The 13,885-nt window shown below is 35.4% G+C and overlaps 1 protein-coding gene across 10 annotated transcripts in view; it reads right to left on the reverse strand.

Annotated features, from left to right (window-relative positions):
- Positions 1 to 13,885, reverse strand: part of tsnare1 (T-SNARE Domain Containing 1) — a 138,641-nt gene that overhangs the window by 24,247 nt on the left and 100,509 nt on the right. For all 10 annotated transcript variants that reach the window (XM_058747950.1, XM_058747958.1, XM_058747949.1 and 7 more), the window contains one exon: positions 9,353 to 9,435. In XM_058747950.1, coding sequence (XP_058603933.1) covers positions 9,353 to 9,435 — 83 coding nt within the window. The remainder of the gene's footprint in view (positions 1 to 9,352; positions 9,436 to 13,885) is intronic.

A 13,885-nucleotide genomic window follows, 5' to 3' on the forward strand; every position in this document is an offset into this window, starting at 1 on the left:
AGTGAGCTTAGCCACCTCGTAAAATACGTACGAATTGGTCGTGAGATAGTGTTGGAACTACTTTACTATTCAAGTCACCTAGTGGCTGGATGGGAGAACTACCTCAAAAGGTGATTTAATTCTTGGTCTTTTTTCGTGAATTAGTATGATTCTACATTAGATTTAACATATGGAAAACTGTAACTTCTTCCACTTGTAATAGACTATTACATGAGTGCATATGCACCATACTATTTCTGCTGGACAAACCCATGAAGAAGTGTGGTACATATCTGCTAAGCTCTGCACCAGAAACTCAACTAAATTAACCCCCGTAACAAACCCTGAACAATGCAGCAAATTTCACTTTAACGCATTTGAGTCACACAGGTGGACATCAAATTTTCATGAGAAACAGAACAACATTGGTTTTAGGGGGGAGTCATTTACCTTGTGTGACATGAGAAACGTCTTTATAATGTCATAATAACGCAGCATGATGATTACCCACATAATATTATTCTGCCTTTATCTCATCTGCTCGGAAAATTGAAGGTCCATAAAATAAATAATGTTTGTGCTGTCACTGCCTGCCTTGTAATCGGCTTTCGCGCAATTTACATAAAAATTCAGAATCCAGAATCCTTCCTGATTATGATGTTTAAAAGACACAGCAAATAAACAGGAACTTGACGTCCCCACTTTGCAGTTTAGCCTTTGGCAAACACGAGTCGCTCTCTGCCTCAAGCTAATGTACACAAGTGTGTGAAAGCTCCATGGAAGAAAGCCTAACAGATGAACAAGAAAGGTTTTAAAGTTGCACCTTCATCCTGCCACCCTACATAAATCTGAGAGGATGAGCAAATTATTTCATTTCGATGTGTCTTTCATTTCAAAATGTTTGAATTACACTTTTTGTAAAGCAGAGATTGCAGCAGCTGCTTTAAAATAATTGTTCAGGGACAGTTAATGAATTTTTTTTTGTTGAACATTTTAAAAAGGCAGCACTTTGTCATTAATAAGTCATTAAGAATCATTATATAATAAACAGATCAGTAAATAGTAAAAAACATTCAACTTTAAAGTCAACATGAATTTTCACCCTAACTAACCCTAATTATTTAAAATAATAATTTATCTAAAGAATGAAAAGAAATGAAAAAAAAAAAAAATATATATATATATATATATATATATATAATATAATTATTGGCTATCAGTATTGGTTAATATCTGCATATATCTAATCATACATATAATTAAATATGTCATATTATATTATAATACATTATTTTATATTATATTATATTATTGTCAGGGGATACCAGACAGAGAGCCTGCTGTGACCGTCACAATTATATAATATATTTTATATTACATAATATTTATCAGCTATCAGTATCAGTTAACATATCTCCATGATTTAATCACTGTAACGTAGTACTGTACAGTAGGATAGCATTAGCAGCGCCGACTTTGGCAAGTTGGCCAGTTGCCACATTCCAACTCATGGAGAATAATGCTCCTGTGCTAAACTCTCCACAACATCCCCTCATTCACATACATATTCATTCCACTTCAGCTCCAATATTACAAACAGGCCTATGTGGCAGTCATCACCACCAGCTAAACTCCATTCATCACCATTACCTAAATTACACTGCATGATTGATTTGCATTGCTGTGCCTGATCACAGCATGACACAGCACTGATCAGCTGCTTTCTGCATTCATTAAACAAACCTGACAAACTTTCAACATGAGGAGAATTACACTTGCAAAGAATAAGTAAACTACAGAACATGCCTTTTTTGATTCTTGCAACAATTTTAAACAAGAGAGTAGAAAATACACAACTAATTCAAATACTTAATGTAAATACATTTTACACATTCTGGAGAAAATGTGAGTGATGCTTCATTATTTAAAAATGTTGTCAGGGCATTGCTATGTGGTTGTTAAGGGGTCATCCAAGTAGTTTTTAAAGGAACAGTTCACCCAAAAATGAACATTTGCTGACAGTTTACTGCTATTGAAGAAGTACTGTAGATGAGTTTGTTTCTTCATTGAAACAGATTTGGAGAAACGTTGCATTACATCACAAGTGGATCCTCTGCAATGAATGGGTGCTGTCAGAATGAGAGTACAAACAGCTGATAAAAACAATACAATAATCCACAAAAGCTGCATCTTTGTAATTAAAAAATCCACCATTAAGATGTTTTTAACTTCGTTCCTCTGTCTATAATATTGCTTTCTCAAGTGAAAAAGCCACCTCGTCTGAATCAGGGGATAAGTATGCACAAATGAAGCACCCGTTTACAAGCGAAAACAGCCCAGAACAGTTCTAGAAAAATACATATGTTGGTGGATTTTAATGTGAAATGACAACAGGGAAAGGACTTTTTCACTGGAGGAAGTTACTAAGATCGTATTTTGTCCAGAAGCGACAGTTTAGAGTTAAAATGCATTAATGACGGATTTGATTTTTCAAACACACAGCTTTTCACTTTGCAATATGTTAATAAATGGCCTGGAGTTATGTGGATTACTTATCGATTATTGTGATGTTTTTATCAGCTGTTTGAACTCTCATTCTGACGGTACCCATTCACTGAAGGGGATCTTGGTTGTTTCCAAGCCAATATAGGGTATTAGTGGTCTCCAAATATGACTCAGATCCCTCCTACACTATAAGTCAATTACATTTTTTGCCAACTTTAGCAAAAGTCTGAGCACTCAGAAAAGTAACAGCACTCCTCTCCTCAACAAACTGCATGATTTGAGGTATCATCAAGTCCCCAACCCTAACTATCCACAACAGTAGCAGTGATACTAATAAACAGAATTTAATTCAGCCCCCTTAGATCACGCTTTGGCTCTCTTATGTTTGTTTTTGTTTTTGTGTGTGTGTGTGTGTGTGTGTGTGTGTGTGTGTGTGCGTGTGTGTGTGGGAGGGAGGGAGGGTTATGGAGGGTATGTTGAAGCAGTGAATCTGCTCTGGGCACACAAATAAGCTGTCTGGTCTGCATGGATTCAGTGCAATCGGGACAGCATGCGGCTTATGTAGAAGCAGATAGCAAATAATAATCCAACACCCCGCTCACTGTCACACTCTACAGGCCACGAGATCATCCAACTGACATAAATACAGCCTAACACAGCCCACACGTGCTCACAAAGACATTTTCTACACACCAGATATGAGTAATGTGTAAGCAATAATCTGTGAAAAATGTGAATACAATTGTTGCACAACAGTGGTTATGCTATTGGTTTTTACTAGATTACTATGTCCCTTCTAAAGTTCTAATACACATACAGGTGCATCTCAATAAATTAGAATGTTGTGGAAAAGTTTATTTATTTCAGTAATTCAACTCAAATTGTGAAACTCGTGTATTAAATAAATTCAGTGCACACAGACTGAAGTAGTTTAAGTCTTTGGTTCTTTTAATTGTGATGATTTTGGCTCACATTTAACAAAACCCACCAATTCACTATCTCAACAAATTAGAATACTTCATAAGACCCATAAAAAAATTAAAAAAACATTTTTAGTGAATTCTTGGCCTTCTGGAAAGTATGTTCATTTACTGTATATGTACTCAATACTTGGTAGGGGCTCCTTTTGCTTTAATTACTGCCTCAATTCGGCGTGGCATGGAGGTGATCAGTTTGTGGCACTGCTGAGGTGGTATGGAAGCCCAGGTTTCTTTGACAGTGGCCTTCAGCTCATCTGCATTTATTGGTCTCTTGTTTCTTATTTTCCTCTTGACAATACCCATATATTCTCTATGGGGTTCAGGTCTGGTGAGTTTGCTGGCCAGTCAAGCACACCAACACCATGGTCATTTAACCAACTTTTGGTGCTTTTGGCAGTGAGGGCAGGTGCCAAATCCTGCTGGAAAAATGAAGTCAGCATCTTTAAAAAGCTGGTCAGCAGAAGGAAGCATGAAGTGCTCCAAAGTTTCTTGGTAAACGGGTGCAGTGACTTTGATTTTCAAAAAAACACAATGGACCAACACCAGCAGATGACATTACACCCCAAATCATCACAGACTGTGGAAACTTAACACTGGACTTCAAGCAACTTGGGCTATGAGCTTCTCCACCCTTCCTCCAGACTCTAGGACCTTGGTTTCCAAATGAAATACAAAACTTGCTCTCATCTGAAAAGAGGACTTTGGACCACTGGGCAACAGTCCAGTTCTTCTTCTCCTTAGCCCAGGTAAGACGCCTCTGACGTTGTCTGTGGTTCAGGAGTGGCTTAACAAGAGGAATACGACAACTGTAGCCAAATTCCTTGACACGTCTGCGTGTGGTGGCTCTTGATGCCTTGACCCCAGCCTCAGTCCATTCCTTGTGAAGTTCACCCAAATTCTTGAATAGATTTTGCTTGACAATCCTCATAAGGCTGCGGTTCTCTCGGTTGGTTGTGCATCTTTTTCTTCCACACTTTTTCCTTCCACTCAACTTTCTGTTAACATACAGCACTCTGTGAACAGCCAGCTTCTTTGGCAATGAATGTTTGTGGCTTACCCTCCTTGTGAAGGGTGTCAATGATTGTCTTCTGGACAGCTGTCAGATCAGCAGTCTTCCCCATGATTGTGTAGCCTAGTGAACCAAACTGGGAGACCATTTTGAAGGCTCGGGAAACCTTTGCAGGTGTTTTGAGTTGATTAGCTGATTGGCATGTCACCATATTCTAATTTGTTGAGATAGTGAATTGGTGGGTTTTTGTTAAATGTGAGCCAAAATCATCACAATTAAAAGAACCAAAGACTTAAACTACTTCAGTCTGTGTGCAGTGAATTTATTTAATACACGAGTTTCACAATTTGAGTTGAATTACTGAAATAAATGAACTTTTCCACGACATTCTAATTTATTGAGATGCACCTGTATGTTTGCCTGTATTATGGGCTAGTATTTTTTCTTCTTCTTCCTTTTTTTTTTTTTTTTGTCTTATCTCGGCAAGGGCAGCGAAGCCCATTCTATTCTTTAAGGCACACTTTTTACTAATCATATGTTTTCTCACACTTTAAAAACACTTATACAGACATGCTTTTATTTAAATTAATAGAATCAAGCAAAATTATTCTACAATTCTACAATTCTACAAAAGTCAAACAATCCACATTATTCACATAAATCACATCAATTAATATCTTATAGTGTTCAAAAGTTTGAGGTCATTAAAAAATGTTAAGAATACTTTTATTTAGCAAGGATGTTTTATAAAAGGTGACTGTAAAGACTTTCACCCTGTTACCAAAAAAATTATATTTCAAATTAATCAAAGAATCCTGAAAAACTTGTATCATGGTATCTAAAAAATATTAAGCAGCACAATTGTTTTTAAAATTGATTATAATAAATGTTTTTTGAGCACCAAATCAGCATATTAAAATGATTTATGTAGGATCGTGCAACACTGAAGACTGGAGTAATGGCTGCTGTGAATTTTGCTTTGCCATCGCAGGAGTAAATTGCATTTTAACCCCTTAACTGTCACTCACAGTTTTGAACACAGACATGATAGTGCACTATCCAAACTTATTTTTTTATAATTCATGAATGAAAACATTTTCCAACGTGATTTTGATGTACCATTTCCATGGTAATGCAATGTCTGATTTTAAAATGGCTTTCAAAGGATGAATTTTGAGATTTTAAGTTTTCAACTGATATATAATTTCTTATGATTTCTAATACGTAATAGAGAAAAAGGCAAAAAAGAAGACTTTCTGTGACAAAGGTCAGAACTCCTGTTATGATGTAGATTTTTCAGGTGCACTCTTGTCATAAATTAATCTATTACTTTTCCTACATATTTTTTTTACAAAAAAAGTGGTAAAATACCTATTTAGGAGTCTTAGACCTTTCCATCAATATATAGTTTGTCATGATTAGATTAGGATTTAATTGTAAAATAGTGAAGTAAACGTAGGCGTCCCACAGGGTGGACGGTGACAGTTAAGAGGTTAAAATATATTAAAATAGAAATTCATTAGTTTAAATGCTAATAATATTTTGCAATACTATGGTCCTTGGATTAAATCACTGCAGCTTTGGTGAGAATAAGAGGAATGAAGGACTGAAACACCACTGCTATGTGTTCCTCAGAGACACACAAAGGCTCTCCTGTGTCTCAGAAATATTTGCACAACAAATATTGTGTCTAAATGTACGCTAGTCAATTATAAACTTTGTTCAGTTATGAATGCAGTATTTCTACTTACAGGAAAAGTGACATAATAATTGTAAAAGACTTAACACTGACCTTAGCACTGATTTGAATAAACTTAACTAAGGTTCACTTAGTTAAGAGTGCCCAATAAAGCACTTTTCCACATCAAAAATGGGCTTGTAATGGAGAGAGTGAGAAAATAAGTAATGGTAAATGAAGTCTGGAGTCTGTGTATTATGGTGTGAACTCTCTTCAGTGTCTGTTCATTTGAGTTTGGAGTTCGGAGCAGCAGCATGGTAATGAACAATCATGTTCCATCGTGCTCCATTGAACTCTGATGGGGCTGATACAACATCATTCTTGTCACTTACAGACCTGCCATGGGTGGAGAGGAACTGCTTTTGGCTTGATGGATTATAGATTCAATTTATTTCCTGCATTCGGTAACTGACATTTTGGTCCATGGAAAGAAAATGACTTGCTATTTTTAATTGACTTGTGTGTGTAATGTTCAACAGTGTGGGTTTATGGGAGATGTTTGAATGAAAACGGGGTAGCGCCCTAAGCCAGGCGCTTCCCTCCTCCCCTCAGGGTGGGCGGCAGCGGGACTGGCGAAGTGCTAAATTGCTCTGCGTGAGTTTGGTCACGGCTGAGCTCTCCTTGAGATAATGAAATGACAATTAATCCAAAAGCTGTTGCTACTCACTCATTTACTCCCTTGCGTTCTTGTAAGTGGAGGAAGGAAGAGGCGAGAAAACTACGGCCAAGAGAGGAATGCTAAAGCACCCGTTTGGGACATTCATTTGCTTTGCCACACACAAACTCACATAGAAACACAAACGCATGAATGTGGGTAAGCACACGTGATTGACCACCCATTACTAGCCCGTGTTTCCCAGAATCCCAGAGAGGAAATATGTAAAAGGCCACATCTAAACACCAACTGCTCTAATCAGACAGGAATAAAAGAAAACAGAGGTCAAAGTATAAGTGTGGTAAAATAATTTTGATATGATGTACAGACAGCAAAGCAACGTTCAAGGCCCAGAAAGGTAGTAAGGACATTGTTAAAATAGTCCATGTGACATCAGTGGTTCAACCATAATGTTATGAAGCTATGAGAATACTTTTTGTGTGCAAAGAAAATGAAAATAGAACGTATTACGTCAGTAGCCCCACACGCATGCATTGTGGTACTCTCATGAACGAGCGTCGAAGACTGACATGGAAGAGAAGAAATGGTTGAATAAAGTTATTATTTTTGTTTTCTTTGCACACAAAAAAGTATTCTCATAGCTTCATAACATTATAGTTGAACCCCTGATGTCACATGGACTATTTTAATGATGCCCATACTACCTTTCTGGGCCTTGAATGTTTCAGTTGCGTTGATGTCTATGCAGGGTCAGAACGCTCTCGTATTTCATCAAAAAATATCTTGATTTGTTTTCCGAAGATGAACAAAGGTCTTATGGGTTTGGAACGACATGAGGGTCTTTAGTGACAGAATTTTAATTTTTGGGTGAACTAACCCTTTAACACTAGAACCGCCATGGGGTAAATTTTACCCGTGGCTGTTTTTCAAATGTACATAACAGATTTTCGACAAAATATTCAAGTCTCCCAGTCATTGGCTTTTACTAAAATTATGTAATTTACAAGCCAATGTTGTTAAAAATTATTTAGATAAAACCAGATCAAAAAACCGACATCTATACCTATAAGCGCCGCGCGGGTCAAATCTACCCGCTATGCATGTATTTTCGTGCTGTCATTTTCTTGCCGCTTATGTTTTAACATTGTACATTTCTAGGCAATGCCTTTCACTCACAGATTTAGCGGTTATCAGTTTCATAAATAAAGTCAAAATGACTAAAAGAAGGCGATTTATGGAAGGTCGGTATTAGAAACACTAAATGCCATGAGTGATGGAGAGTCTGATGGTAAGTTATGCGTCCTGGGTCGGCTCAGCATCTGACGGCTCATCTGACAGTGATCCAGACCTCATATTTAGATGTTTTAGCCTAAAGTTACTCATAATTGGTCAAACTTTGGTTTTATTATTTAATTTTTGTCTTGCCATATCGTTTGTTCGCTACTGTGTTGCTATTTATTCTAGTCTGGCCGTTTCCTGAAGAAAAGAAAAAAATCCAATCTATGATGTAATGAATACATTTTTTTTTTTTTTTGATTACCCGAAGTTTATTGGTGTTGTTCTCTTATTCAAATTATAAATGATATAACTAAACAAATTAATAACTGGGCCTAGGTAAAGCTGTGTGCTTGAATTTGTCATAGCATCATCCTATGCAGTGTGGTGAATTATTATTGCTCATTATTGTCTATTGGCAATTTTAGTAATTTAAATAACATGGGTTATCCTAATATAGTGATTAATGGCATTGTATTATAATATTACACCACCCAAAACCCATACCCATACCCATAGCTAGTGCTTGCTGTAGTATTTGCAGCGTGTTTCAGAAACCCTCCACCTTCCCCAGCTCCACCTGTATAGATCTGCTACAGGGTAATTTCATGTGTTATAGCTACACAGAGATGATTTAATATGCAGCATGTCCTATGTGTAGCAGCAGTATTTCCTACATGCTCACAACAGGATGTCTGTGGATGTATTGCCAGTAGCAAGGTTGGTATGTGCTCTGCCGCAGCAGCAGCATAGCAGATCTATTCCACCAAGACCAAACACATTAACATTGCCATGTATATTACCATGCTAAGCTCTCCAAGAATTGTCATGACAGAAATATTTTGAATGAAAGCCATTTTTGATTAAAAAAAAGTCCACTAACTGTGTCAATTATGGCATGGCATCAGAGTAAACAAAGGTGTAATACAGCCATTTTGTTTCTACACACACAATACTTAATACTCAAACAGAGCTTGTGAACAATCAATGACAAATTTTAATTTTCAAATGGGTTTATGGTCTACCCGTCAGGTAATTGGTGAAGGGTGATTACTGAAGTGAGCAGCTAATGAATGACAGCATGTTGAAAATCTCACTGTGTGATGTCAACTGAAACTAATAAACAAACCTGCTACAATAATTGTGTTCATAGACTGTTACAGAGAGACTCTGTTTACATACCAAACTGTTCTTTGTGTACCTTAATGCAGCTATCAAAGCAATAGCTTTCCAAGAAGTCAATAACATACCTGATAATGACTGGCTTTTGCAAGCTCCTGATTGGCTGAATCAACATGTGATGAGGTGGTCTGAATGTAGTCTTCAATGCTGTCTGTAAACAGAGAAAACAAGCATTGTTATTGTTGTTGTCATCATCGTGTTTTGATGTACAAAATGTTACAATGCGTTCAGGATGTTCTGTTAGACTATTTCCAGATGATTTCCAGCCCATGTACATGAAACCTTAAACTCCATGAGAGAATATGTGACTCACTCATACACACTCACAAAAAAATAAAATAAAGAAAGAAAAAAAAGAAATGAAAAGAAAAAAGATTTTCCAAGCACACAGTGTACCAGATAACCTTTATAAACATACCCATTCTCTCATTCATGTTCCCTTTCCCAGGGAGAAATAGATTAGAGAGCAAAGTGCCCAATGTTGATGCTGCCAAAAACTGAAGCTGCACTGCATTTGTGGTTCCCTGTACACCATCATCACAAAAGACCATGTTGAAAGAAAGAGTTCAGCCAAAAATGAAATTTCTGTTATTATTTACTCACCCTCATTTTGTTCCAAACCTACATGCTATTACTTTTTCTGTAGTGATGCCATACTACAACATCATTTATAGTGATTAGGGACTGTTAAGAGCCAAAAGAAACAATTCTAACATTGAATTAAAATGATAAAATATTATTAAATTAATATAATACAATTTTAAATTAAAAATATATAAATTAATTCAAAAATTATATATTAATATAAAATAGACAAATTATTAAATAAATAATAATAAAATATATCAGTATAATAAAAAGCCATACGATAACTTTGTTTGGGAAACCATCCAAGTTTAAATTATTATTCACTGAAAACTTGCGTTCATGACAAGAATAAAATAAAAAATAATAAAAAAAGTCATTATTTACTCATCCTCATATTGTTCCAAACCTGCATGCTATTATTTTATTTTTTTTTTCAGCAGAGATATCACACAACAACATTCATAGAAAACATGGACTGTTAAGGGCCAAAAGCAATATAAAATGATAAAATGTTAAACTTAAATATTAATATAAAAATAATAGGAATTATTAAATAATTATTCAATAAAGATTAATTTAATAAAAATAAACATTTTAAAAAAAGTAGCCATATGATACTTTTGTGTGGGAAACAGTCCAAATTTAAGTCATTATTCATTAGTCACTATTCACAATCTTTTTTTAATCTTAAAAAAAGGCATTGCATTCAATTACTACAACAGAACTGAAAACAGAAAATGTTTTGGTGTCACATTAAGATGAGTAAATAATGGCAGACTATTATTTTTTAGGTGAATTATAATTATATGCTTTTCATTACAATAATTAGCCTATCATAAGCAGGATGCACTTGTGCCAAATTAATTATTAAGATTCAGTTCTACATTGTTTTGGGCAGCATTTACTGCATTATTGGTCTGTGAAATCATTTTTATTAAAAGAAAAAAAAAAAACAAAAAAAAAAAACAGTGAAAGTACTTTAAATATATTTTAATGGTTATAGTATGACCATTTGTGTATTAGGCAATATCTAGTATAAAAGCATAAACAAATAGTTGTGACATCTCTCACGGTACCAAGAGGAGATTAGCTAATATTCTGCTCAGAAATTCATGACAAAAAGACATTTTCCGCAGAGAATTGTGCTTAGAAACACACATACTGTATGATAATCAGCTAGAAACACACAAAGACTCGGTTATGTCCTTGCTTCCTTAATTCGCAGGAAAGTCAGCCAATTATTAACTCTGAATAATCCAAATGAGTTGTCTTGTTCCAATGCACATGTACTTATACTAGCAAGTGAGAGCATTGATTCAAATGCAAAGTCAATTCCCTTCCCAATTAAAAACAAATGTGCGGTTCACCACACAGGAGAGCAGAACGAAAGCAGAAGCGGGAGAGTTACAGCGGGGTTAAAGCAGGGCAGGCTCAGCTGAGGGGAACACAGTAGACCTCACCTCTGCCTAGCTGGAGGAACTAATGAGGTTTTGTTTATCTTTCTCTGATTTGATTTGGTGCTGGTCTCCGCCATCACCGTGAGATGTGGAAGGGGAGGGTTTGCATGGAAAGAAGCTGGAAACCTGTGTGGGAAAGTGTAGATGTCCTTAAGTGTATTTGTCTATTTTCTCTATTTTTTATCCATCATTCTGTTGGATGGATTTTTAAAGGATTAACAAGAGCTAACTCATGCTATCAATGAGTAATATTTCATCCCACCTTCCTGACTCGGGGTTCATCTCAACCCCATGTTTCTTTCTATTTCTGGTAACAGCTAAATTGCCCGTTTTAAATGAGCTGGGTGGAGCGCAGTTGCCCTCTGGTATAATTAAACCTGTAGGAGCTGTTGTACCACATAAGAGTTTCCCGTTTAGTTTTTGTTATCACAAGCCCATTCTTAGGTGGAGGTGCCTGATCAACAAGATTCATTGAGTCACAAAAGTGAAAAATAGCAAGAATATGGTCTCGACTGCTGTAGACGGGAATAAACAAACCAAAGTTTACACAAAGCAATATCTGAAAGCGTGTGTGGGCTGCACGATATTCAGAAAGCGCTCAGTATCTACTCCCGTGACCAATATAACCCTCCCAACGTGAACATTTCTTCTGTCTCCATCTGAGATTACTGACCTGCCATCTACTACCAATATAGGCACAGAGAATCTGGGTGGAAATGAGAAATGGCTCATTTAGAAACACTGAAGGGAGATGACACATTATATGGAGACTTATCAATCAATATTTCAATAGCGAAACTGAAAAGAAGGCCCTATGCTTGATGAATCATCAGCCATGTCTGCTAAACACCCCCCGCAGGGCAACCAACCTCTTATTAGTGTCACTTGTGTCAAAAAGACATACTAAATGAATTTTTATCAAAGATATTGAGCGACGCTGTTCCAAAAGTCACCTCACTGTTTACTGTTTACAAAAGCAGCTATTTTCTACAGCAGCATCCCAACTGTAATAGAACTTCATAAGTGAATGATTTGAAACGCTTTTCATTCCAACTCTGTAAACTGTCACTCATGTACATGGCACAAATGACTTCTCACATGAAGCACACAAGAGATTCAGTTGATTTCAATAGAACTCCATGGTGGCCACCCATTTTTTTCAACAGCCTTGGAATTAATTTCCTCCATATTCAAAATATTCTGTTTAAAAGAGCATTAGGCCAGGAACCAAACCAACCAACTCTGAGAGGATAGACATAATATTACAAATTGATTTTAATATTTTAATAAAAATGGCTGCCTATCTCCTTAAAAAAAAAAAAAAAAAAAAATACGTTAACACACTCATTTATGGATTCTACAGCACCATATACAATTGCTTAACATGTTATGGTAGGTTTCCCTAGTGAAATTAAAAAAATAGATAAAAATAGATGTTTTTAAATGCAAGATATTTAAAGTGTACCAAAATTTTTTTGCACTTTAGTTTATACTTCAGTATATCTTTAGTTGGAATTCAACACTACTTCTGCACAATTAAAGTGCATTAAGCACAAAATGAGTTTTTCCAATTTAGCAGACTTAAAGTAGTATACCAAAGGTATTTTTTTTTTTTTTTATTAATAAGTACATAAATATGTAAATGTATTTGTAGTATACTTAGCACAAAATAAATGTATTTCAAATACATTTTAGGCATAAAATTAATAAATTTGCATTGTGCAATAAAGAAATACTCCAAATAAAGTTTAATTGTAATTTTATATCAATAAGTCTATATGAGTTAAGTTATATGTCAATAAATATGATAATGGATTTGAAGTATGCAATAAATGTATTTTAAATAAAATGGCATAGGATTTATTTATTTATTTTTATTTTTCTACTTGTCTTAGTTTATGCATTATTGTTGAAAATCAATGTAGACATAATGACTGTTGCAAAATTTTGTATCTAGGCTAACAACACTAAAATAACACTAGGCTAATGACTTGATACTCTGTAAATAGAAAAATATAGCTCAGAAATATTTTGTGAACAATTAGTTTAAGATTCGATATTTGTATCAATTAAAATATTTCAGTTCCAAATAAAAAAGTGTTTGACATTTCCATAGACTCCATAGGTTTTAGCCTTTAGAAAGGCTAAACCTTTCTAAAACTTTCTTGTCACAGCGTGTTCTGGGATTGCCTTGTTATCCACAAAGTATATGTTATCTTATACGCCAACATAATTTGGCTACATATTGTTTCAAGCTGGCTTCACCTCAGGATAAAGCTCAAAAACATTGCCTAGCTAAGCAGGTTTTGCGAAGTAAGCTAGATTTTGGAACAGAACTGTTGTGTTTGGTTTCATTTTTAATTCACTAACTAAACAAAATATCTTAAACTTAAAAAAAAAAAATGATAAAAGATGTACCATTAACCATAATGCACAGCTAGCTCAGCTGCAAACAGATGACTGCAGATGAAATGTGTATCACTGGGGTCCAAAAAGGCCAGTACTGTTTGTGCTTTAAACTAGCTGAATCACACCAGCTCTTGTTCCTCTTTTAAT

The sequence above is a fragment of the Onychostoma macrolepis genome, chromosome 16 (assembly GCF_012432095.1).
Source record: "Onychostoma macrolepis isolate SWU-2019 chromosome 16, ASM1243209v1, whole genome shotgun sequence".
NCBI lineage: Eukaryota > Metazoa > Chordata > Actinopteri > Cypriniformes > Cyprinidae > Onychostoma > Onychostoma macrolepis.